Source organism: Malaclemys terrapin, chromosome 5 (genome assembly GCF_027887155.1).
Source record: "Malaclemys terrapin pileata isolate rMalTer1 chromosome 5, rMalTer1.hap1, whole genome shotgun sequence".
NCBI classification, from domain to species: domain Eukaryota; kingdom Metazoa; phylum Chordata; order Testudines; family Emydidae; genus Malaclemys; species Malaclemys terrapin.
In genome coordinates this window covers 86,466,944-86,494,586 of record NC_071509.1, presented here as the reverse complement: position 1 = coordinate 86,494,586, position 27,643 = coordinate 86,466,944, and the positions used below count along the sequence as shown (strand labels likewise).

Here is a 27,643-nt window from a genome sequence, read left to right as displayed (position 1 = left end):
ATAATGTACTTGAAGCATTCAAGTATGGAGCTGTTTAAGGAAACTTAGACTGCTATTGCCTGTGCAACATTTGTTTTGTTGGTTGGCTGTTGGTCTCCAGGGTTGTCTGGAATTACGAAACAGTATTTCTAGGAGGTTACAGTCTGATTATAGACATGAATTGACTTTGTGCTAGTGGGCTTCTTGGAAGAAGTTACCCTTTCTGGAGGGAATTAAATTGAGGGGTCTTTCCCACTGGGATTGGGAGATTATTCCAAACACAGATGGCAGCATAAAAGAAGGCACCAAGGTGCAAGTAGGAGAAGGATAGTAAAAGGGCATTGAGTCTAATATTGGTATTGGAGCAAAAAAGCTGACAGGATAAGAAATAAGATCTGAAATGTAGGCCAAGATGAAGTTGTACAGGGCTTTGAAGGTGAAGATGAGGAGTTGAACTTGAAATTGTAGATGAAGGTGAGCCAGTGAGAAGTTTGAAGAGGGAAGTGATGTGGTCAGAGCAATGGGAAAGGAAAATAATCTTTGTAGCAATATTTTGGATGGACTGAACGGTAGCAATATGTGCATCAGGAAATGCAGAGAGGTTGCAGTAATGAAGGTAGGATATTAGTGTTATAATTGTTGGAATTGAAAGGCTGGGTTGGATTTTCAAAATGCTCTAGAGGAAGGAGTGGCAAAACTTGGTGACAGCCTTGGATGTGGGAGGAGAACGGAAAGAAGAGTCAGAAATGACCCTGAGGTTGAGAGCCTAAAAGACACAGAGGTCAGTGGAGCTGTCCACTGTAAAGTGTCTCTCTATGCTGATTCAGTAATGCCACCTCCCTGAGTGGCGTAGAATCACGGTTGATGTAATTTTAAAATCAAGATTGGATGTTTTTTCTAAAAGAACTGCTCTAGGAATTATTTTGGGGAAGTTCTGTGTATGACCTGTTCTATACAGGAAGTCAGACTAGATGATCACAATGGTCCCTTCTGCCTTTAGAATCTATTAATCTGTTTCACACATGTCTTTTAAGCAGTACAGTGCATGACAATCACTCCCACCTTACCACCACTCCCACCTTACCTAATATACTATAAGAATTGCACAAGCACATTCATAAAAGGTATTACTTTCTGTCTTCCATTAGTCCATGATGTGAGAGCACAGAGCATCTCTAATTTCTGTTGCCCGGGTGCATCCTGCTGCAGCTGTGGTAGCTGCATTTTGTGGCTGAGGTACTGGCTCAGCAGTCTGTCACTGTCATGGGTCCATTCTGGAGAAATGTCTCATCTTTTGCTTCCCAAAGATTGTGAAGAGCACAGCAAGTCACAGTAATGCAAACTGCATTGATGACATTGGAATCCAAATGGGTCTCTGCCAGTGGGGTTTATATATGCCACATCACATTCAGCCACCATTCTGCATCTTCTGAAAGTGTAATTTAACCTTGTTTTGCTGGGGCCTCTGAGATCAGGGTATGCTTTCATAAGCCAAGGCAAAATAGGGTACGTGGGGTCCCCTAGAATAATAGTGGGGAAAGTAACTCCTGTTTGTGGCAATGTCATTTCATGGGATTAGTGTCCCAGCCCGTCCTTGAATGTAGACTCCCAATTGGCAGAAAATCCTGGCATTATGAACTTTTCCAGTGCAGCCCATGTTGATATGGTCTTCAAAGGCCTGCATAACAATGGAGCAGTACCTTTTTTAGTTTACGTACTCACATGCTCCTTTAGGAGGGCAAGCAAACTATGGGCACATGAATTCCAGCAATGGCCCAGCGCAGTTTGAAAACCCCATTCTCTCAAAGGCAGGATTTACTTTAGGCATGCCCCAGAAACCTCTGCAACCACTTTACCTACATTCAGCTTTCCAAAGCCAAATTGGTTAGCAACAGACCAGTAGCAGTCAGGGATAGCCTGTTTCCAGGTGGGTATAGCAACCTGCTTCTGGACCAGAATGCCTGTTCTCCGTGTGTGTGTGTGTGTGTGTGTGTGTGTGTGTGTGTGTGTCTTGATGCTGGAGGGTTGAGACAGGCTGCTCACAAAGCTTCAGAATGTAGCTTTCTTAGTATTTTTTTCTGTTTTAAATATCCCTTTTTTTGGAAATTTAGACAAGAAATCGTTTTGAAGGAACAAGATCGGAGGTGGAGGAGCTCATGAACAAAATCAGGCGGAATCCTCAGGAACATAAAAGAGCAAATCAGTTTACAATAGAAGGCTACCTTTATGTGCAGGAAAAAAGTAAGATACATTTTTATTTTATTATTTGTATTCCAGTCGTGCCCAAAATCTTCTAAGTGCTATACACATTCAAGTACATGTACTTCGACAAACATGCATGCATGCACAGAGTTTCTACTCAAAAAGCATTTGGTTTAAGAAAAGTGCATTTATAATTCAGTGTGCTCATCTCTTTACAAATTTAATATCATACTTAATATTAATATATAGTCTTTCATACAGTGATCTCCAAGCACTATACAAATATCAATTAAGGAAACCTCCAGTGAGGTAGGGAGGCTGTAATATTCCTGTCTTAGTATTCCAGTGAGGCACAGAAAGGCTCAGTGAGTTAGCCAATGTCACATAGTGAATCGGTGGCAGAGCAACGTTTGTTGGTCTGTGCTGGTGCATTATGCCTCCTTATGGGGTGAACTGTAGGCAGATGTGGCGACGTAGACCAACCACCTCTTCAGTTCTTTTTCTACCATGTGTGGTCTAGGACAGAACCTTCTGTGTTAGTAGTTTCTAGCTTCTTATGCTCAACTTCTTGTAAAAACATTGTATATAGTTTTAATAGTTTTGTTAGTTAATAGTTTCATAGTTAATTAGTGTATAGTTGTAGTTTAGAGAGTGGGGACCAGGGGTTTCCCCCTGTTAATCCCTAGACATTTAGCACCATCGGTTTTGCACAATGCTAAAACTACCATACCCACACCTATACAATGGATTGAATTCCAAAGACTCCAGTCAGTTCTCCTGCCAGACCTTGGTATGCCCTTATTGAGAATCTGATTATTTACACACATCCAGAGTCACCAATCTGATTTGACCTGATGCCCCAATCACAACATTGTCCAGGCGTCACTTTCCGGTCTTGAGCACCGGCAGGGCTATGGATATTCCAACACTGGTGGGATTCTATTCACCTGCTTACACCTCTGGCTGAATGCAGCCAGTACTGATGGTTCCACCCTTAGAGTCTGACAACTCTTACTCTGAGGAGGAATGGGTGCCGTCAGTTACACTGATGGTCTCTCCACAGCATGTCAGTTCATACAGGGCCCCCATAGCCTTGTGGGGACCTCCACTTCCATAGGACCCTTATCTACCAACCATGGATCAATGGTAATCACCATGGGGTCTGCTGAACTATCAGTATGATGCCATCTACTGGCCTTACTGGAGTGCCTGGAGCCCCTATTATGTGGTGGGATTCCCTCCAAGACCTCTTTCCACTTGGCTTTCCAAGAACTCAGGTATGCATTACTCAGGTATTTTTATTTTGCATTCAGCAGTGCCACAGAGGTGGTGGATGCAGGGTACATCATAGCTTCAAAGTTATGCCAAAACCCTCTCTCTTTATATACATTGCACATCTCATTGCATTTACTATATGCTGTATCACACGTTTTTGAATTGACATGGTTACTTTTCAGGGGCTGTGCAGCATACTTTCTGTTCACTCATTGGCCTTATTCGACCAACTCTTTACCACATCTCTACATTTCTAACTTATCCTGTCCATTGTTAGCTTGTTTATAGTAAATGTTTCCCTGAGTGTTCTCCCTCTTATCTTAGCAGGCTAGACATTCTGTTTTGTTAATCTACTGACCTATTTACTTATCTTATTTAGCACAAACGTCCTTTTTTCAGCCTGAGAATTCATTTACCACCCTAATTCTATTTTCCAAAGAATGAGGCCTCCCCACATGTGTTTAATTACTCATGTGAGGTCAAGCTTTCCTATACTAGCATTTGTTTGCATCGTAATCCTGTCTTTCTGTGCCTTCCTTTTCAAGTTTATTACCTAGCAACACATGCCTAAGACCAGAGTAGTGTTGTAATCATTTGAACCATCATTAATATTAGACTCAAAGTACGAACCAAGGGATGCAAGCTTAACTGCTCTGGAATACTCCATCAGGGTGTCTCTACTGCCTGTACAGCACTGCCCCCAATTTCCTGTTGCTCAGCTATCAGTTGGGCAATGGACACCAATTGCTCTTTTTTCCTTTGTACCAAATCAGTGGTGTTAATGGATAAAGGAAGTATGGGCGCAAAGAGAGCGGTCACCAGTGACTCTCATTTGGTGTTGTCTGTCACAGCCTCTGTCACATCTTCCTTCATCTGCACACTTGGCCATAGGGCATAGGTCCCTATCTGAGCCGGAGAGGTGAGGTTCAGACAAAATCCAGTCAGGCAACACCAAAAAGTTGTGGTATCCCAGAGCACATACTGTGTCCCCTAGCCATACCACCTCCTTTACTCTCTCTTTAATGACTAGTTGGGCCCACTTGTGATCGGGTTCATTCATGCTGATTACTCACAGAACTGTCTGTGCAGAACAGCAGGCTGTGTTTATTTCCTCTCCTCCTTGTTTTGCCATCGTCACACTGGGATAATGCTGTTATAGATTCCATTCTCTGTTTTACCCATACTGTTAACATATACCAATTCTTTACAATTCCCAGACCATCTAGGAATAGCAATTATAATTGGCACCATCGAATTATTGAGTTCATGTGGGTCAGGACCTTTTAGCCTTGCAAATTGCAAAATTTACTCCCCCACATTCTTAATTGTCTTTTCTACTTGTGTGGTCTGGATAAGCATGCTGTTTAACAATCTTGACCCCTCCCCATGCTTTATTTCTTGTACACAGTAGAGGTCCAGAATTTGAATACTAGGGGCATTGTTCTCACAAAAGATCATCTCCAGCAGACGATTCCCAACTGCCACCGGAGAGGAAGGAATAAGAGGATTTGGAGCCACTGGAGCAGCCTGTACTGCCAGATCCACACATCCCTGCTTCATTCCTAGATGAGGCAGTGGTGCCAGCTTCCCTCCCTCTACCTGATGGTTGCAATACCAAGAGCTGCTAAGAAGGATTGCTGATACCCTCCACATCCCGCTGGAGGAGTTCACGGCCCCCATCACACAAGCTCCTGGATGTTCTTCAATTAGAAGCTCCCTCCAATGTAGCGCTCCCTATTGAGGCCATTTTGGAGCTTGCTGAAGACATTTGACACACACTACCCACCTGTGCCTCTACGCCCCAGAGGGCTGAAGAGAAATATTTTGTTCTCTCTAAGGGGGCAAAATATTTATTCTCTTCCCTCCAAACCTGAACTCTTTGGTGGTACAAGCGGTAATGAAGTAGAACAGACTACAACAACCAAGACTGACTTCCTTCGGACAAGGATGTCAAGAGAGAACATTTCCTCCGCCAGCCTACTGTTCCTTATTGCAAACTACCAGGCAATTATGTCAAAGTACAACTTTATTAACTACAATAAGTTGTCAGAGTTTGCAGTCAGTTACAACCAGAATGTAGGTCCCAGTTCCAGGCTATCCGTGATAAAGGCATATTAGGAGCCAGGTCATCCCCTTGGGCATCACTCGATGCAGGCATCTCACTTCATGGTGACCTCGGCATGAAATAGGCCTCCTGGCTGTGGTCATTGCCGTAACTTCCTTAGGAAGCCCCAATAGTGGAGGATCTCCCCTTCAGTGGAAATGACCTTTTCAATGAAAAGACTGACAAGTCATTCACTCACTCAAAGACTGCCATGCCATACTCAGCTCCTTGGGAATATACACCCCGGAACCGTATAGAAGATGCTCTAAGGCATCGCAACATAGATATCAGCCAGCCCAGTAGCCTTTCTATTAACAGAGGCCTTATGAACCACCAATGTAGCACCAGAGAGTACAGCCTGGCAGGTGCACTGCTGCACCACCATCTCCTCTCCAGAGTCAACTGCCTACCAAGAAGGGGTTTTGCAGGGATGTTTGGGAGATATCTGTCAGTCCCAGCTCATCCAGTCTCCCTCACCTTCTTTGGTGACTGCCTGGCCCATTTCCTTTTGATGTGGCAATGCCTAACTTCAGACAAATGGGTTTTGGACATCAGCTTAGCCAGCTACATGATCGAATTCCTGTGTCTGCATTCCCCCAAGCTCCCTTCCCTGTCCGTTTTCAGAGACCCATTTCACAAGAGAATCTTCATACAGGAGATAGAAGCCCTGATCCAGGTAGCAGCAATAGAACCAATACCTCCTTGAGATGGGGGAAGGGCTTTTACTCCAAATACTTCCTAATACCCAAAAGGAAAGGGGGCTGGATCCTGGATCTTGGATCTCAGGCAACTGAACATCTTCATCCGCCACTCAAGATTCAGGATGATCACCTTAGTCTCTATAATAACCTCCCTAAATGTTGACTACTGGTTTGCAGTTCTTGATTTAAGGATGCTTATTTTCATATAGATATCTACCCAGTGTTTTATGGTGGGCTCAGAGTAATTCCAGTACAAGGAACTCCTCTTCAGCCTTTCCATAGCTCCAAGTGTTTTCACAAAGGTCATGTCTGTAGTAGCAGTACTACCATATATTTCCCTGCCTAGATGACTGGCTCTTGAAGGGATGATTGTATAGAGAAGTGCAGATAGTACTCAGTACCCTGCTTGACCTTTGCCAGTTCTTGGGTCTTTAGATGAACCCAGGAAAGTCCATTTTAATACTCCATAACATCTATAAAATTTATAGGAACAGTTCTGGACTTGGTTGCGGCCAGGGCCTACTTACCACAGGATAGGTTCTTGCGATGAAAGACCTTAACATCGAACTTTGACTCAATAGTCAAATGACAGTCCAATCCTGTGTGGTCCTCAGAGGACACATGGCTTTGTGCACATGTGACCCCCTTCACCAGGCTTTCCAAACCTGGCTGGGTGAGGTCTACATCCCAAACAAGGACTCCTTGGACAAGAGTCTCACTTCCTCCCAACATCTGGGCATCTCTCACCTGGTGTGAGACAAGCAACAATGTTTGTGTGGGTTCCCTGTATTCCTTTGTCATGAACGTGTCTCTTCTAGGCTGGGGAGGGCACCTGGGTGACCAAGTAGTTCAAAGTTCCCAGACTCCACAAGAGTACATGTGCTGCATCAATCTCCTTGACCTACAATCAGTATGCCAAGCATGCAAACAATTCCTTTATACTCAGATCAGACAATATGACCGCTGTTTGTTATATAAACAAACAGGAGGGAGCAAGGTCCAACCCACTATGTTGGGAGGCAATACAACTCTGGAATTGGTATATCCAACATAGATCAGCCTTTCTGCAGTGCTCCTCCTGGGCATAATGAACTCCCTAGCAGACAGCCTCAGCAGGAATTTTCACAAGGAATACAAATCAGTGCTCATGTGACAGCAGTCCAGCAGATATTTTGTGGGACTACTTTGCCACTCACTCAAACAAGAAGTGTGCTCAGCTTACTGCTCTCAGAACAGCTTACTGTTGCGTCAGAGGGGATGCCTTCCTAACACAATGGTCAGGCCCATTGATGTATGCCTTCCCTTCCATTCTCCTCCTACCATGTGTTGTGCTCAGGAAGATAAAGATGGACAAGGTGACAATATTCTTAATACCTCCTTGGTGGCCAAAGCAGTTCTGGTTCATGCTGGCTCTCCAGATGTTTTCCTTCTCCTGCATCTACCTACTGTCATAGAAGGGGGTGGGACCAACAGTCCAACCCAGCATTCCTCTGCCTGGCTTTTGGATGGGCAATAAACTTAGAGAGAATCCAGTACCTCTTAAATCAGGCCAGTTCAATTTGAGGATTCCAGCTCTTATTCCATAGTTCAGCTATGTGCTTTCATTATCTAGTTGTGTTCTTACTGTTTAATAAAATAGGCTGAATGTTGGACAGCAAATATCATGAATCCTGTTGTGCTGATACACAGATGTTATGCAAAGAACATCCTATTGATGCATTCCAGTACACACAATCCAACTTGCGGTGTATTTAAATGACTAATAAGTTGTAGTGATCTTAACCCTGGACAAATGGCTGTGAATTCAAATGTTAGCTTTTAAACAAGTCTAATCGTTTTAAAAAATCTGATTTAAAGTTTTAAAAATATGCACACTCTTAATGTTGATTTTTATCTAACCTGAGGCTGGCACTCTCTCAATGAGTTAATGGTGATTAATTGCATAATCAGAAGAACATCTTGTATGATGCAAATGAGGGCATATATAAAATGAGTGTCTCACGTATTGAAGATTCTACATGCTCCTTGGAAGGATTCACAGTCATTGCTTCACACTCCTGAATGTATTACATGCTAGTCCTGAAAAAGTGTTTTAAACTCACCTGCATTGAGGAATCATCATCCTGATGACTCCATTCTCTAAGAAATCACTGTTTTGGGTCCTTGTTCCCTTTCTTTTCCTATACCTTTTCTCCTAGAACTGGAAGGGACCCTGAAAGGTCGAGTCCAGCCCCCTGCCTTCACTAGCAGGACCAAGTACTGATTTTGCCCCAGATCCCTAAGTGGCCCCCTCAAAGATTGAACTCACAACCCTGGGTTTAGTAGACCAATGCTCAAACCACTGAGCTATCCCTCCCCCCCTTTTGCCCTACTTAAAAATAATTCTCAAATATGCTGGTGTATTTTAATTTTTAAATGCCTTTTCCCCATCTATAGATGCCAAATGTTTAGATTTATTTTTGTTTCAATGTAAGCATTATCAGCTAAACTATAGAAACTATTAAGACACATTGATTCTTTTATATCAAATCCAAAATCATGTGAAAAAGGTTTAGGGACTTTTATGGGAGTTCAGGAATCTTGGAGAGCTAGTGCTGCCCAGACTGTGTCCAGCTGAGTGCTGGATTGGCAGCTGGCTAGAAATCTGAGGGCAGCACTTTTTTTTCCCTCAGCTAGTCCCTCCTTTAATGTAGATGTGTAGTCTACATAGACTGCATATCCAGGCAAACAACGTTTCCTGACCAGCTTACGCTTCTGCTCAAATCAGTATGGAACATTATGTGCTTGGATGTAGTCTCCCTGGACCTCACCTGGATTTAATTGACTATCCTTTAGGCATTTCTGCTACCTGTGTTTAATAATAATAAAGTGCCTATAGCAGATAAATGTGGTACCTAGCTACTTTAAAATATCAAAACAACCAAATTGATTAAAAACATCCTGATCCTCATTTAAAAAAATACTCTATGGTCTGAAACAGTAAACAAATATAGAAGTATAGTCTCAAGGCTGATTGGACCAAAAAAAGCAATGAATATTAATCTGATCTTACTAAATTTAGGCTTTGACCAGGATCAGATTGGGTGGGAGGAAGGGCTGATTCTCCCAAGCTGTGCCTACTCACCACACTGATATGCTGAGGTCTTGGCTCCCTTGCTAAGATCATATGCTGGGCTGGACTCCTGCCTTCCTGAGTTTCTGTCCCAGCAAATAGTCAGATTGCAGCAGTAAAGACTCCTTACTGCTCACAAGGCAGGAATTTCTGCAATGGCAGCTCCTGCTGGTTCCATTGGCAATTGCTCTCTGCTGAGGGAAGTGAAGCAGTAGCAAGCTGGGCTTGTTTTCTTATGTTCCAGCTTGCCAGCTGCACTTTTGATTTTGGAGCTCTGGTTCTGGCTGGCTGGTGATACCAATGTCATAAGTTTAGGAGAAAAATGGTGGCTGGCTCAGAAGTGAGTATGCGCCGTGTTACCCGTGTGTGTGCCCAGTTCAAGCCATAGCTGTGACATTTGAAAGGGTCAGTGAAAGGGGCCTTAGGGAATTCCCTTTCTGATGTCCAAAAAGCTGAGTTCCAGGCTTCAGCAGCTGAGATGCCCTTGCTGATTTCAGCTGTTGCCATAGAGAATAATGTAAGGTAGTCTCTAAAATAACTGGGGTTTATATCATGTAGGTTTTTTAAAGATGATTACTGTCACTGGGATTGTAGCCAGAACTAGGTAATGTAGAGTTTGAAGCATTGGTGTTCTGTACTCTTAATGACCAATCCTACTCAAAGTTGGTCTGTACCAGCTAAGCTTCCAGGGACTCATCAAAGACTAAATACAGTAAAGTATATTATAGTGAAAGGCCTGGAAGTGACAAAGGTATGAATAGCTATAGCAATGGCTGTATTGCGGATAAAAGATCCCAGTTTCTCTTATAAAAGATGCAGGTGACCATGAGCCATGTTGTAGTATTCTGTGGTATGTTTGACTTGCTGGCCTTTTTTGCATTGGGTAGAGTGAAAAATGTCTATGGAACCAAATGTGCCTAGTGTTCAAATTCAGGTTACTCAAAAAAAAAAAAAAAATTTTTTTTTATCCCTTAATCTGAAATTCATATTGGTACTCAAATTCACTTATTCAAAACAGATTATTCAAAGTTCTGAATACCCTCACTTCCAGGTAGTTGGATAATCAGATTTACCTGTATATAATGATGTATGAGACAGCATTTTGGTTTAGAACTAGGATTATATGATGAGTTTACTGCTTAATTGCTGATGAGCACACCTAATGTGCTCTGAAATTCCTTGATTTCATTGTAAGCAATTGTATTGGCAAAAATGCTTTTGTCTAGCAGTTAAGGAAGTAGGATGGAGATGCATCTAGTAAGAGCTGTTTTCCATTAGGTTGCAAATATCAGTGAGAATAGAATACAGCATGCAACAGTGTACAGAACACTAAACATAGGCTAACATTTATTATGATTTGACAGCAGTATTGCTCGACTTGATACAGTACATTTAGGAATGTAATGATAGGTTAAGTAGAATTTTGTAAACTTGGAAGAGCAACAAAACATTTTAAATAATAAAACATAGTTAATGCTTTGATTTTCTTTAAGGGCCTGCCCCATTTGGCTCCAGCTGGGTAAAACATTACTGCATGTATAGGAAGGAGACCAAGAAGTTCACCATGATCCCATTTGAACACAGGTCAGGAGGGAAAATTGTAAGTACATTTCATTATACTTCTTCATGCCCTGTATCTAAATGAGAGGATATGTTAGATAAGATAGATCAAATATCTTTTTCATGCAGTTCACAATTTGCCCTCTAAGGACATTAAGCTAAAATAATGGAATGGTTTAATAGATAAGGATTCTGTAGAAGTTTTAGTTGCTTAGTTTTGGAAAAATAGAGAACATATGAGAGCTACAATGCACCTAATGTGCCTTTAATGTGTGGTTTTCACTAAGGGGATTTAAAGTTTAGTCTGATTATAACCAAGTGTGAATTGAGAAAGTACAGTCGCATTAGGTTTCTCACTTATACTCTCCATCCAATTTTTTTTTCCATGGCACGTAGACAGGAGAGCTGGCAGGGGGGTTAGGTTAGGAGGCTTTTAAATAATTCTTAAAATGGAATGTAATTTGCACGGACAATCAGAAAAATAATTTAAGCTTTCCTTGATAACATCTAGAACATTCAGGGCTCAGTCCTCTGTTGAATGCTGAATACCCTTAATTCCCATTGAAGTGATTGGGAATTGAGGGCACTCAGCATCTTGCAGGACCTGGCATTAAATGATGGCATTAGTATGAGTGAAATATGTTTTTGTTACGGAAATAATAAATTTGAAGACAAGAGAGGCATTTTAGATCTCCTAGTCAATCTTCCTCCAAATGCAGCATCCTGCCCTGTTTTTGTCCTGTTTACTTTTAATAGTCCCCAGGGCTTGGACCTCCATTGAAGATTATATCCATGTATGCTTGGTAGAGAGGAGGATCTTTTCATCATTCTTGTAAAACATATTTCTTTAAATGTATTGGGTAAAATTTTCATAAGTGCCTAAATGACTTCAGAGCATAAATGCTAATGGAAGTCTATAGCACTTAGGTTCCCAAGTCATGTAGACACTTTTGTAAATTTATACTCTAACTTATTGTGACTGTAATAGGCCATTTTAGTTAACCAAATGAAACCATGCACTAAAAGGTTTCTGAAGAGACACCAGCAAGGCAGCTAAGCCAAAAAAATGTAACCTGTTGTTCTGTCTGAAGATCTCTCCTTCTTGAAGATCTCTCCTTCTTGAACTCCACAGTATAATTTATTATTTCAAACCAAAGCTTCATGCATCTGGAAATGTTAAAATTAATTAAAATGCATAACGTACTGTCCACCACACAAAACTAATGGCTGCATGTTCTGATTCAGGAGAGTGCATCATACAGCAGCTTATTGAAATTCAGTCACAGTTTATTTCGTGCATTTGATTTTTGGATGCTATAAGGATGAGTTTACAAATGTGCTATGAACACATGATGGGTTTTGAAGATAACACCTGCTATAAAAGTCAAATTTCATGGTACTGTAAGTCCCTTTTTTGTCCTAACTACTTAAATTGTAGCCCTTTAAAGTGGAATTTGGAATGTTACCATGTCCGAGGAAAAATGTTGCAGTGAAAGTCTCTCTTACAATATGTCTGCATTGATGTTGCAATGGGTGCAAAGTTCTGATTTTTTTATTACAATGTTTTTATTCATTTAAACTACCAAATTTCAAATAAAAGACACACTATTGCTGCAGATGTATAAAATAGCCTTGTTTTTTGAAACTTCTGCAGTAACACGTTTAGATTTTAAAGACCTGAATAGCAGCCATAACTGAATTCCATTGCATATGTCAGTTTCAATCCAGCTTTTGCTTTTACTTTAATATAGGTTTACCGTATTCAGATTGCATCACGTAGCTTACAGAAGCTTTGGATTTGTTATTACGTAAAGTATATTAAAAAAAAAAATCTCTTGTTTATAGGGTGATGGGGACGTTTTCCTCCTTACATGCTGTACCAAAAGAAATGTGGATACTATAGACAGACGTTTCTGTTTTGACATAGAAGCTGCAGACAGGTAAGCTGGTAAAATACACTAAAGAAAGCATCAGGTTAAATGTTGTTAATAACTTGGATTCTATATACTGCCTCTCACTGCGAGGATTTCAGATGCACAGGGTTCTCTGTTACTTCAACATTAGAAGGAAGAACCCCATGGAGAATTACAGTTTCTTGGGATTTGTTGTATGCTGGTCACTGAAATGAAAGGCATATTACAAAGCTGCATTTTGGCTAAGTTAAAACCAGGCAATTTATTCTTCTTATGGCATGCAAAGGCAACATAAAAGTAACATACAGTAGCACCGCAAAATTACAAACATCAGAGTTACGAACTGACTGGTCAACCACACATCTCATTTGGAACCAGAAGTACACAATCAGGTAGCAGCAGAGGACTCTCCTCCCCCTCACACCTCCCAAAAAAGAAAAGAAAAAAGCAAACACAGTACAATACTGTGTTTAAACATAAAATATTAAAAAAGGAAACATTTTAAAAGATTTGACAAGGTAAGGAAACTGTTTGTACTTGTTTCATTTAAATTATGACATATAAAAGCTGCATTTTTCTTCTGCATAATAAAGTTTTAAAACTGTATTAAGTCAGTGTTAAGTTGGACACTTTTGAAGGAACAACCATAATGTTTTGTTCACAGTTACAAACAACCTCCATTCCCGATGTGTTCATAACTCTGAGGTTCTACTGTACAAATTTTTCATTACAGGGCATGATACATCCCATACAATGGTGCAACCATCGCTGCTGTGTGACTCCATTTGCGTTCTACTAGGTTATCTTAAACTCAGGAAACTCACTTTGCCTATCAGAAAAATCTAATATTTTAAACTATGTCAGATTTTATGTTTTCCACCTCAACTGGTCTTCATTCAGTGTCAGGGTGGAAGAATCCAGTTTAGAAGGGCATTGTGAATAAAAATACATCTTGGTCAAAGATGTATTCCATTGGTTAAACAGTTTTCTCTCTCTCTCTCTGCACTGGACTGGAGTAGGTCTAGTACGAAATGCTACTTGGAATGTAGGAGAGTCTCATCAATTCCCAGTTATGGGTTTCAGGCTTCAAAATACTTAATTTAAACTGCATATTGGAGGTCGGCTTTACAGATGAGATGGTCAAACATAACCCAAACTCCTTTACACTGATGCATCATTGGATATCCTGGGGTAGAGACTCTTCCCAGTGTGCCTTGTGTCTGGAACACCCCATTAATCAGCATGACTAGAGCCCTGCACAGATACAAAATTTGTATCTGTAACCAATCCACAAAAATGGTCTGTGGATATGATTTTCAGGGCTCTCTAAGCGTGATTTAGTGATTAATATGAAAAACATAATCCCAACTATACATACAAAATGATGGGGTCTAAATTGGCTGTTACCACTCAAGAAAGAGATCTTGGAGTCGTTGTGGATAGTTCTCTGAAAACATCCGCTCAATGTGCAGCAGCAGTGAAAAAAGCGAACAGACTGTTGGGAGTCATTAAGAAAGGGATAAATAATATCATATTGCTTCTATGTAAATTCATGGTATGCCCACATCTTGAATGCTGTGTGAAGATGTGGTCGCTCCATCTCAAAAAGTTATATTGGAATTGGAAAACGTTCAGAAAAGAGCAACAAAAATGATTAGGGGTATGGAATAGCTGCCATATGAGGAAAGATTAATAAGACTGGGACTTTTCAGCTTGGAAAAGAGATGACTAAGGGGGGATATGATAGAGGTCTATAAAGTCATGACTGGTGTGGAGTAAGAAAATAAGGAAGTGTTATTTACTGCTTCTCATAATGCAAGAACTAGGGCTCACCAAATGTAATTAATAGGCAGCAGGTTTAAAACAAACAAAAGGAAGTATTTTTTTACACAACGCACAGTCAACCTGTGGAACTCCTTGCCAGTGGATGTTGTGAAGGCCAAGTCTACAACAGGGTAAAAAAAAAAAACTAGATAAGTTCATGGAGGATAGGTTCATCAATGATTATTAGCCAGGATGGACAGGGATGGTATCTCTAGGCTCTGTTTGTCAGAAGCTGGGAATGGGCGACAGAGGATGGATCACTTGATGATTACGTGTTCTGTTCATTACCTCTGGGACACCTGGCATTGGCCGCTGTCGGAGGACAGGATACTGGGCTAGGTGGACCTTTGGTCTGATCCAGTAGGGCCATTCTTATGTTGTCATGTACCCCTTGTGGATAGAGGCTGTGCTGGCTGCTCAGTAGAGGCACTGTTTCAGCTGGTGTAGGGGCTTAACAGCTGCCCTAGCTTCATTAATAGCAGTCTGGACAGCATTGCTTTGTATTGCTCAGACATCTCCTCCACAAAAGTAGTCAAAAGACTGGTCATGGGTTTTGTGTGTCCCCATGGCGTGGATACAAGGAGTGACCAATGATTTCTAGGAAAGAATCTCAGGTTTAGTAATCAATTGACATCTGTTTGTTTTCAAAGCTCTCTTAGAAAGAAACTAACTCTCTCATTTTTTTTAAATCAGAAGCTGTGATTGTCCTTTATCCTTACTCAGAATCCAAGCTGTAGGTTTTATGGGCTCCAAAACTTGCCTCAAGCTAACAAAAAATAGATACCAATTCTTCTGATTTAATGTCTCGTGTCACGTTTGATGTTTTTCTACTCTCGTATATGTACAACATAAGAATGGGTCTGTGCTTTGGGAATCTATTTAACGTTTTGAAGTACTCTAATTTCTTGAGAAAGTTAAACATGAATGTACTTGTCATTACAGTGGAAGGTGTGAGTAGTTTGAGTATTTAACATTTTTAATATCAGTGGACAGATAGTATCAGAGGGGTAGCCGTGTTAGTCTGAACCCTCTGTTGCTTTTTACAGTGGACAGATAGTACAAATTTCCTTATTTCATACTGTTTCTATGTCTGCAACATGCACACTTTTTTGACTTTGTAGTGATACCTGCACTTCTCCATAAAAATATTGTAGCCACTGTACACTCGTTCATCCTGATAGGTTTTTCATCACTGTAGTTTATGCCCTGGTGATGCAATAGACCTTGCCTGGCCAAGAGATATTTTTCCCTGCATTGTTACTAGTTGATTTGGTTCCACCAGAAGTAGCAATGGCGGACGTTCTAGAGTAGGCTACGTTCCCTGACTGCACTAATGTTCCAGTAGTTTAACAGGTGGTGATAATACTGGCAAATGTTAAGAAATGAAACTTTAAATGTAGACAGCCTTTGTGGAGGAGGGGAAGGAATAAATATCTCTCCTAGACTAGCTTTATACCAATACAGAACTTGGATGATTCTCCTGACATGCTGCTAGAGAGAGAGTGTGTGTGTGTGTGGATCAGTTTTAGTGCTTTCACTTCACTTTTATAATTCCAGTGAAGAGGAGGAGCATTTGCATTATGTAAAAGTGATATACTGGGTTTTGACTTTCACTAATGAAATGGAGATAAGAGAAGACATTGAAGTATTATGTGGTCCTTTTGCTAGTTCAGCCATTTCCCTGCTTTTCTTTCCCTGCAGAATTATTCAGTTTTGTACATTTAGCATGGTTGAAACTCAATAATATTAAATGGCCAGTTTAAGACCCGAAAAGCCTGTTTGGCCTGGAAAGTCTGCCTCCTCCCCATCTTACTACTTCTATTCATATATGTATTTGCTTATGTTTAGCCACAAAGGGTATAAGATGCACACATTTAATGAAGTTCTACAGAAGGCTTTTTTTTTTATGGTTTATTTTTACACCTGCTGGGGGAAGCAGTGTTTTTCAGGAGAGTAGGATACCTCTTGTATGCACAATGATAGTACCCTCACTTTAATAGATCTAAAGAGAAATGTTTATGCCATTTGCAGTTCCTTTCCATAATTATAATTAGCTCCCCTGCATCCAGCACTGGCTCAGAGGAAGGAACAATTTAAAAAAAAAAAAAATCTGAAGTAGGAAGCTTCCATTTACTACAGTATCTTGAATCCCTGGATTCTATGGGTATTTTGTCCTGATGTGTAATCCAAAGGGATGCACTGAGCAAGGGAGCAGGGCACCATAATTCCTATCTGCACAGTGCTATGCTGAAATTAATTTGGAAAACCAAAACGTAGTTCAGTAATTGGAAAGCAGACATAAAAAGGATTGAGGCATATTATGTTTATAAATATGGTATTCAGTGGCAGGGTGAATGTGATACACTTTTTTTAATTGGCAGGAAAATAATTACCAGCATCACCACTCCTGCTTCATTGCAGCTGTTAACTTCCCTTGCACTTGGTTTCTTTACTAAGCTTCACAATTATTCATTTTTAAAAGTTCCCTCATACGCTATTAAAAAAAAAAAAGTTAGATTTACACTAATCTCTATTTATTAATCTATACATCCAAAAATTGAGACTTTCTTCATTTGTTAGGAAAATTTTAATAGCTGAATTTTGTAATGAGGTATTATATTAAGATTTAATTACTCTTTATAAAATGCACTATAGAATATTTACTAGAATACTCTAGAGTATTGGCACAAATAATTAAAACTGAACTCTACATTTCAAATAAATTAACAAAGTAATTTTTTGGTACAATAGCCCTGATCTTATATACCTTGTATATCTTATAATTCACAAAATTCAGTAATTCTCAGTTCTTGGTGAATTAATGAGCTTCTACTTTAAATAAATAGTGTATAATGGATTGTTATTTTTTTTTCTGGCTGCCTAATTTGCAGAATGCCTGTTCACTTTGGGGATACAGTTGATTTGTCAATACATCAATTTCAAGGGTGAACAATGTTCTGTAATATAGCAAAAAAAAAAAAAAAGAAGTTTGTTCTTGGACAGTGAATTTTGTGATGGTGATGGGATGTGCCATTCAAAAAGAGGCAAAATTGATATTACATGTACTGGCTAATAAAAAGACAAATGTAGTTATTTTCCTTTATTGGTGTTCCCATAGATCTGTTACTCCTGTGACCATGCAGGCATTTTCTGAGGAGGACAGGAAGCTGTGGATGGAAGTCTTGGATGGAAAAGAAACTGTAAGAATATAATATATGGATTATTTTTTAACATACAGTTATAGTGTAATGATGATCATGTTTTCTGCAGTCCTTATATACCAGGTTTACATAGCTCTGCCAAATGATAGATTTGCTGAAGGAGAACATCCGTGAAATAAAACATTAGCACAGGATAGAGATCTGTAGAGATTGTGGTGAAGCTGTGGTGTTTCATTTTTGTAACAGCAAAAATTGATTTTATAAATAGATTCCATTACAATGATTATATCACTATTCTAGGTAATGGCTAGTGTAGACTTAATCACTTTCCCTGATAACAATCTACTCTATTCAAATAGACTTGCATGAGCAGTCATGTGACAATATTTCTGTAAGCTTAAAAATGTACTGTACACTGGAAAATAATAAGTCTGTCTTGAAAATGATTTTATTTTTTAATCTGTTCATGATTGAGTAGTTGTCCTGTTTTTGGTTCATATCAAAATACTTTAGAAATGGAATGGAGTTTGGAGAGTTAGGATACAGCACTGGATTATTCGTGTTGTTATACTTGAGTATTCAGATCTAGGGTTTAGGTTTCGTAAGCCAAGAATAGTGGGACTTGATAGTAGGTATTATTATTTCTGTGTCACAACAGATAGTTCCCGTGAATTTAAAAATTCTTTTCTTTACCCCTTTTTTGTCAGCATCCATAGCAAAAACTTTTTAAAGCCTTGAATATGTTCCAGTTCTAATTCACAGGACTTGATTTACCCAACAGAATTCCGCAGTGTTTTATATAATTATATATATATATAATGTTGAGTTGCCAATAGTTCTGGAAAATTTAATTGAAAAATGTTTGTTTGGGTTGACATTAAAATTTGCATCTACCTCAGCTGCCATGGTGCCACTTGGGAGATGTAATACAAGTGCCCCATGCCTTCAATGTCCTCGCTAGGATGAGCTTCCTGGCTTGATTACATCTTTCATGAATGCACAGCGGGCAGCCAGGGAGTCTGCCCATAGAGAAAAATGAGGGTGTGGGGCATCTTAACTACAACTCTTGTAAGGCTCTGTGGCAGCTTAAGTGGTTTCAGTTTAATGTTGATCTAACCCAAAATGAAATGTGTCGTTCCACAAAAAGTTTAGATGGTTTGACTCTTCATGCTCTTTGGAACAAACACGAATGTCAAAAATCTGAATTTCCTATGGGCTGGAAATTGTTATTCGAGCCCCTCTAGGCTAATGTACTGTATCAAGTGAGGCCCAGTATTTGTTAACAATCAAGTGCTGCAGTTGTGCCTACTTGGCATTAAGCAGGAAGCATCTTAATTCTGTTCTTATGAACTTTTTTACTGCAGAGCACTTACATTTTTGTATTTTTCTATTAGCTGTTCATCAATTTGTATAGAGCCAACACAAGACAGGAGGGAAGTAAGTACCTGGAGCTACATTAAAACTAATATTTATTATATTAATATGTTAATATTTTAATAAATAAATATTTAACATTTTAATTCTGAAATGCATAGATAAAAATGTTTTACAAAAGATTACACACTTTTAAAAAGAACTCAATTTTAATCACTTAAGCTCCGATTCTGAAAACTCGTATGCATATACTTAACTTGACTAACATAAGTTGTCCCACAGAAGTTAATGGTTCTTCTCACAGGAGTAAAATTAAGCACAGGCATAGATGTGTGTAGTGTTGAGGTCTAAGTTCACACCTGCTTTGAGAAAAACTATCCCGTTGTTCATGTCAACTCATTTCATACTATAAGTGCCTTAAAGGTATAACTTACTTCTAAACATAACAAAACTTTATTGGTTGAGATTATATTTGTATGGAAGTCAGAAAATTCAACAGTATGGCATTGGAAACAATAACTTAGTCACTTTGCACACATATATAAAAAGAGCATAAAGGCTAACTTCTTATATAGTAGTATAAAATACCGCAGGTCTGCAAGAGTGTAGTGAGTTAATGTAGCAGTGAGAATCAAAACTTGTGTGTCCTCAAAATCCGAACCATAACCTGGCATTAAAAAAATATATATATATTTTTAAACTGTTTGCCCTTTCCTGTGGAGAAAGAGGAGTGATGAATGTTGAAATGGATATTTAATGGCCCACAGCTGGGCAGATTGTTACAAATATCAGTGAAAATTCTGATTCAGTTTGCTCAATGCACAGCAGTTTATTGGAGAAAGAATTACACAAGCAGTAAAATTTTATATAATACCTCTTCCTAATAAGCCTCAATTCCCCAATCATAAACCCTCAGTAACTATGTTGGCCTTACACAGTATCTTGATTGGCAAACAAAGCAGGTATAGCTACCAGTCCTAGAGGGAGACTCAATTCTTCTCCTCTCCTCTCCTCTCCTCGGTTACTTGGTCTGTCAAATGTCTCCCGAAGCAGGGTCTTGGTTACCCCAAGGCCCTCTGGTTCAAAAGTCCCTCGTAGCAGGTTGTTGTCTACCCTGAGACCTTCTGTCTTACAGCATCACAGACCTCTTCCGATGTTAATTGGTGAACTAACAAAGTCTGCTTAGCATTTATACCTCTTGTTCTCAGAGGAATCACATGTCCCAGAAATATGCCCTGTGTGCATTTGATTACTAGGGCAGTCAAGCGATTAAAAAAAGTAATCATGATTAATCGCACTGTTCAAATAGAACACCATTTACTTAAATATTTTTGGATGTTTTCTACATTTTCAAATATATTGATTTCAATTACAACACAGAATACAAAGTGTACAGTGCTCACTTTATATTTATTTTTGATTACAAGTGTTTGCACTGTAAAAAGACAAAAGAAATAGTATTTTTCAATTCAGCTCATACAAGTACTGTAGTGCAATCTCTTTATCATGAAAATTGAACTTACAAATATAGAATTATGTACAAAAAACCCCTCCATTCAAAAATAAAACAATGTAAAATTTTAGAGCCTACAAGTCCACTCAGTCCTACTTCTTGCTCAGCCAATCGCTCAGACAAACAAGTTTGTTTACATTTGCAGGAGATAATGCCACCTGCTTCTTGTTTACAATATCACCTGAAAGTGAGGACAGGCATTTGCATGGCACTCTTGTAGCCAGTGTTGCAAGATATTTACGTGCCAGATGTGCTAAAGATTGATATGTTCCTTCATGCTTCAATCACCATTCCAGGGGGCATGCGTCTGTGCTTATGATGGGTTCTGCTCGATAGCAATCCAAAGCAGTGTGGACTGAGGCATGTTCATTTTCATTATCTGAGTCAGATGCCACCAGCAGAATGTTGATTTTTTTTTTTTTTTTTTTTTTTGGTGGTTCGGGTTCTGTAGTTTCCGTATGGGAGTGTTGCTCTTTTAAGACTTCGGAAAGCATACTTCCTACTTAGTCCCTCTCAGATTTTGGAAGACACTTCAGATTCTTAAATCTTGGGTCGAGTGCTGTAGCTATCTTTACAAATCTCACATTGGTACCTTCTTTGTGTTTTGTCAGATCTGCAGAGAAAGTGTTCTTAAAATGAACAATGTGTGCTGGGTCATCATACAAGACTGGCATAACATGAAATATATGGCAGAATGCGGGTAAAACAGAGCAGGGGATGTACCATTCTCCCCCGAAGAGTTGTATCACAAATTTAATTAACGCATGTTTTTTTTTTTAACTAGCATCGTCAGTATGAAAGCATGTCCTCTGGAATTGTGGCCGAAGCATGAAGGGGCATATGAATGTTTAGCATATCTTTCTGGTGACATTGTAAATAAGAAGGGGACAGCGTTATCTCTTGTAAATGTAAACAAACTTGTTTGTCTTAGTGATAGGCTCAACAGTTTTACATTGTTTTGTTTTTGAGTGCAGTTATCTAACAAAACAAAACAAAAACCTACATTTGTAAATTGCACTTTCAGGGCAAAGAGGTTGCACTACCATACTTGTATGAGGTGAATTGAAAAATACTATTTCTTCTGTTTACAAATATTTGCACTGTAAAAATGATAATCAAAATTTTGATTTCAATTACAACACAGAATACAAGATGTATATGAAAATGTAGAAAAACATCCAAAATATTTAATAAATTTTAATTAGTATTATCTTGTTTAACAGTGTGATTAATACTGCGATTAATCATGATTAATTTTTTGGGGTTAATCGCGTGAGTTAACTGCAAATAATTGACAGCCCTATTCATTACTAGTTTTTCTAATTAATATTTTAGAAGGGACTGCAAAACGGATAGAGACCAAAGATCAGTTGATGTTTATCCTCTCCTCAATCATTCACTTGAGCTCTTAAGTGTGGTGCCATCTTAAAGGGTCATTTTGACTTGGGTCAGCCTGTGCCAACCTTACTGATTGCGTGTTTTTGCGTTTTCTTTACTTGGTGAGCTGGCCATTGGCTTATATGTTCCAAAGTTCCATTTTGAAACACACACACACACACACACACACACACACACACACACACACACACACACACACACACCCTCTGATCACTCTCAATAAATTTCCATGCCAACTGTCTGATGCTAAGAGAACCCTGCTCCCAGAATCCTCTAGCAAATTCAAATGTATCAAGCCACACCAAACTCATGTTCACCACATTCATTCATATCAATCACAATAATTCATAATAATTTGACACCATCCCAACAATGAAGGCAGCTATTCTCCTTGAATTCAGGAGTTAATGCATGTGTTCTTTGTAATCCTGGGCTTTATTGGGCTCCCACTTAAGTGGATGGAAAAACTTCCATAAGCTTTCATGGTGTAGGATCAAGCCAACAGTGAAGGTGAAGACCAGGTGGTTAGGTGAAATGTGGCTTTGGAACATGAGTTTTGATTTAGTAGAAAAGGGATTAAACAGTGTAACAAAGATAGTTGGTCCTTGAGTATTATCCTGTGAATACATTAGGTTTTAGGTAGCCCATTCATCAGCTGCCATGAAGAGATGACCATACATGTCCTAAATCTATGGTGGGGAAATTCTTTTGGGTTGTGTAGGACGTACTTTGTTGGGGATGATAGAATGATTCCATAGGGGAGAAGCATTGCAATGTGTTCTGTACGAGTACTCTCTTCTCCAATTGGGTTAACTTTCTTAGATTTTATTCATTATACATAATACTTTTTAAAAAAGAGGATCAATTTTTTAGGTTTGTCAAAATATTTAAAGCTAAAAAGTTATAAATAATGATTTTTGATAAACCAATTTCTTGAAATGACCTCCCGAAGTTTGAAATATTAATATTTCAAATTTCGGGAGGTCATTTCAAGAAATTGTTCAAAAATAATTTTTAAAATGTATAGCTTAAAAATAGATTTTTTGTAGTCATATCCTTTAATAAACAACAAGTTGACATGAGACTTCTCTTCATATGATTTTCACTTTATTTTAAAAGGGAATATCATGGAATTATTTAAACAAGACAGGAAAGTTATTGTCTTTTTGGCTGTTAGTTGAGGAGTTTCCATTAGAAAGTCTCTGTGTGCATTTTAGTTTTATGGGTGTGTTTTAAGAATTGGGGTTTTCCTTCAAAAATCTACAGTGCATATAGCAAATATTCAAATATTCAAGATCATGAAGGACGTGTTCCAATGAGTTGAGAATTTTTTAGGATTAGTCTGTCTTGCTTTGCAGTAAATAATCTTAAACCACATTCTTCTCCTGCCAACATGTGTGTCTAATTACGGGTCCAATCCTGCAAAGACTTGCTACTGTGAATAGACTCCCTGAAATCACTACACCTGGTAGCAAGTGCTTGCAGGATTGGTTCTGTACAAATATAAGAGAGCAAAAAAGAAAAATTTCTCTAGAAGATATAACAAAGGTACCTACTCCCACAGTTCTTCCTCAATTTTGCCTGAGTGAGCACTGTCTGTAGGGTTAGGTGCAATATTACTTTCTACCAAGAAAGTCAGCACTAGATTGGCCTTGAATCTTTGTATCTTTGGGCATGTCTACATGAACACTTCCTGCATAGCAAGCAGGGGTGTAAATCTGCAGCGTTTCAACATGCTGCACACTAACTGTCCAGTGGTCCCTGCTGATGTGTGCAAAAAGTTCCCTAGTGTGCGTTGACATACTGTGGTTTGAAAAAGAAGTAGGTGAAAATACATTAGGGAATGTGTAGGGCATAGCTGCAAAATCCACACAGAGAGCTGGTGTGAAGCATGCTGGAATGCTGTAAATTTACACCCCAGCTTGCTGCATATAGTGTTTGTGTAGACATGCCACCTGTGAGAAAAAGACAAATATATTATTAATTGTTCTTAAAACCTTTTCAAACTGTTTTTCCTTTTAGGTGCACAGTTGGATAAGATAGGGTTCACAATTCTGAGAAAATGCATCAGTGCCGTTGAAACACGAGGTAATGATCAACTCAGCCAAGTGCTACTGCTCATGAGGGAAGGGCAAAGATGACAAGAAGGTGGTAGTGGTGTATGAGTGCGGATCTGATATAAAGTTTCACCGGCCCGTTGTAGAGCTTGGAGAAGATTGAGGCCAGATGCAGAAGAAGCATCTGTCCAGCCCTTCCATTTTAGCTGTTGCTGTGCTCCAGGTAGAATCATAGAACCATAGGGTTAGAAGGGACTGCAAGGGTCATTTTGTCTGAAGACTATAGCCGGAGAGGAGATTAAAGATAATCTAGGCATGGCGCAATATCTCAATGAATATTTTGCATCGGTGTTTAATGAGGCCAATGAAGGTATTAGGGATACTAGCACCGTTACAGAGGGGCATACGGGATGGGGGATTACCGCATCCGAGGTAGAAACAAAACTAGAACGCCTCAATGGGACTAAGTCGGGTGGACCGGACGATCTTCATCCGAGAATATTGAAGGAATTGGCGCGGGAAATAGCAGGCCCATTAGCGACTATATTTAATGAATCTGTAAACTCGGGGGTAGTCCCGTTAGACTGGAGAATAGCCAATGTGGTTCCTATTTTCAAGAAAGGGAAAAAAAGTGACCCGGGTAACTATAGGCCTGTTAGTTTAACATCAGTAGTGTGCAAGGTGCTGGAGAAGATTCTGAAAGAGAAACTAGTTGAGGACCTTGAAGTTAATGGCAAATGCGATAAATTACAGCATGGTTTTACGAAGGGCAGATCGTGCCAAACGAATCTGATCTCCTTCTTTGAGAAAGTAACGGACTTATTAGATAAGGGAAATGCGGTGGACCTAATATACCTGGATTTCAGTAAGGCGTTTGATACAGTACCCCATGAGGAACTATTGGTTAAAATGAAAAACATGGGGATCGATATGAAAATCCAGAGGTGGATAGGGAATTGGTTAATGGGGAGAATGCAGCGGGTCGTATTAAAGGGTGAATTGTCGGGTTGGAGGGAGGTTACTAGTGGAGTGCCTCAAGGTTCGGTTTTGGGACCCATCTTATTTAATCTATTTATAACTGACCTCGGGACCGATTGCAAGAGTGGGCTGATAAAGTTTGCGGATGATACGAAGGTGGGAGGAGTTGCAAACTCGGAGGAGGATAGGGATACTCTGCAGGGAGACTTGAATGAGCTTGTGAATTGGAGTATCAGAAATAGGATGAAATTTAATAGTAAAAAGTGTAAGGTGATGCACTTGGGGACGAATAATAACAATTTTAGTTACAAGATGGGGACGCATTGGTTAGAAGTAACGGAAGAGGAGAAGGACCTAGGGGTCCTTGTGGACCGCAGGATGACTATGAGTCGGCAATGTGACGTGGCGGTGAAAAAAGCCAATGCGGTCTTGGGATGTATTAGGCGAGGTATATCTAGTAGAGATAGGGAGGTCCTGCTTCCGTTGTATAAGGCGCTGGTGAGACCTCATTTGGAGTACTGTGTGCAGTTCTGGTCTCCGATGTTTAAAAAAGATGAACTCAAACTGGAACGGGTGCAGAGAAGGGCGACTAAGATGATCAGAGGAATGGAAAACCTGTCGTATGAAAAGAGATTAGAGGAGCTTGGGTTGTTTAGTCTGACAAAGCGTAGGCTGAGGGGGGATATGATTGCTATCTTTAAATATATCAGAGGGGTTAATACAAGGGAGGGAGAGGAATTATTCCAGTTTAGTACTAATGTGGACACGAGAACGAATGGATACAAACTGGCCGGGGGGAAGTTTAGGCTTGAAATTAGACGAAGGTTTCTGACCATCAGAGGGGTGAAATATTGGAACGGCCTTCCGAGGGAAACGGTGGGGGCGACGGACCTGTCTGGTTTTAAGATTAAGTTGGATGAGTTTATGGAGGGAATGGTTTAATGATAAAACATAGTAGCCAAGGAAAACCAAGCAATGGTACATGAACAGCATAATGGCCAACAAGGGTCAGGCTGGAGACTCTTGCCTATATGCTCGGGGTATTACTGATCGCCATATTTGGGGTCGGGAAGGAATTTTCCTCCAGGGTAGATTGGCTGAGCCTCTGGAGGTTTTTCGCCTTCCTCCGCAGCATGGGGCAGGGATCACTAGCAGGAGGGTCTCAGCCGATTGAAGTCACTAAAACACAGGATTGGGGACTTCAACGGTAGAGTCCAGGGAAGGGTCTTGCGGCCTGCAGCATGCAGGGGGTCAGACCAGATGATCATAATGGTCCCTTCTGACCTTAATGTCTATGAGTCTATGAGTCTAACCCACTGCCAAGATGCAGGGTTTGTTTGGTCTAAGGGGGATCTGCTCTTGTGTATATGAAAATGTGTCCTGTACTCCTGAGGAAACCCTGGTGGAGGGTTTGTAGGTATATTCTTCCTCACTTTTGTGTCAGACCTCATGCAATCCCAGTGTTTGTAAAAAGGAGGTTAGATATTTGCCAATGGTTAATGAGACACCATCTAGGGATGTGTGTAGTTCCTACTCCTCACTCTGCAGGCTATAAGGGGCTGGAGGGATAGCCCAGTGGTTTGAGCATTGGCCTGCTAAACCCAGGGTTGTGAGCTCAGTCCTTGAGGGGGGCCACTTAGGGATCTAGGGCAAAATCAGTACTTGGTCCTGCTAGTGAAGGTAGGGGGCTGGACTTGATGACCTTTCAAGGTCCCTTCCAGTTCTAGGACATAGGACATCTCCATTAATTATTTATTTAATATGCTGCTAATTAAGCTTTTAATTTTTTAAAAGGTATAACATTTATTTAGACTTTTCTTTCAAGAGAACAATGTTGAGTGAGGCAGGACAGTGAAATAAACTAATATGTGTTCATGTTTTTTTCCTTTTTAAGAGAAGATTAAATGAAAATGGATTTACTACCCTCTATTTGTTCTTCTTAATGTGAAAAGAGCAATTGGAATTGGAGTTGTCTAGTCTTTCCATACTGGAGCTGCTAGTTATAGTTGAGTGACTAATGTTGCACAGAGCAGAAGATTAGTATCTTTCCATTATATCACTTTCCTTACTTTCAGGATACAGTGGTGTAAAACAGTAGTTCTGTCACATCTGCTGTCAGTGCAAGGTCTTTCTTGTTAAGCAAAGTTTTCTACTTGTGTACTTAGAATACTATATAACTGATGAATACAAGTAGTTTTGTGAAGTTGGGAACTTAACCATTAATAACAAAGAATAAACTCAGGAACTGTTTTCACGTGGATTTTAACATCTAACACTCTGATAGGTTTTTGAATAATTAAAGGTTAGACCAGATCTGAACTGACATTACTTTGGGCTTTATAGTTTTTCAAATAGTTGTCAGATTTCCTTAACTTAATCCATCATTTTAATTATTTTAGTTATCTAGATGAGCGATTCTCAACCTGTGGTCCGCGGACCCCCTGGGGGTCCATGGACTATATCTAAGGGGTTTGTGGAAGACTTAGATTGAA

The 27,643-nt window shown here is 39.7% G+C and overlaps 1 protein-coding gene across 5 annotated transcripts in view; it reads left to right on the top strand.

Moving 5' to 3' along the window:
* ARHGAP10 (Rho GTPase activating protein 10) overlaps positions 1 to 27,643 on the top strand; it is a 241,199-nt gene that overhangs the window by 109,406 nt on the left and 104,150 nt on the right. For 4 of the 5 annotated variants that reach the window (XM_054030631.1, XM_054030634.1, XM_054030632.1 and 1 more), the window contains 6 exons: positions 2,091 to 2,220; positions 10,867 to 10,973; positions 12,779 to 12,873; positions 17,789 to 17,870; positions 19,226 to 19,268; positions 24,139 to 24,204. In XM_054030631.1, the coding sequence (XP_053886606.1) occupies positions 2,091 to 2,220; positions 10,867 to 10,973; positions 12,779 to 12,873; positions 17,789 to 17,870; positions 19,226 to 19,268; positions 24,139 to 24,204 (523 nt within the window). The remainder of the gene's footprint in view (positions 1 to 2,090; positions 2,221 to 10,866; positions 10,974 to 12,778; positions 12,874 to 17,788; positions 17,871 to 19,225; positions 19,269 to 24,138; positions 24,205 to 27,643) is intronic. The other variant, XM_054030633.1, reaches the window with a different exon arrangement.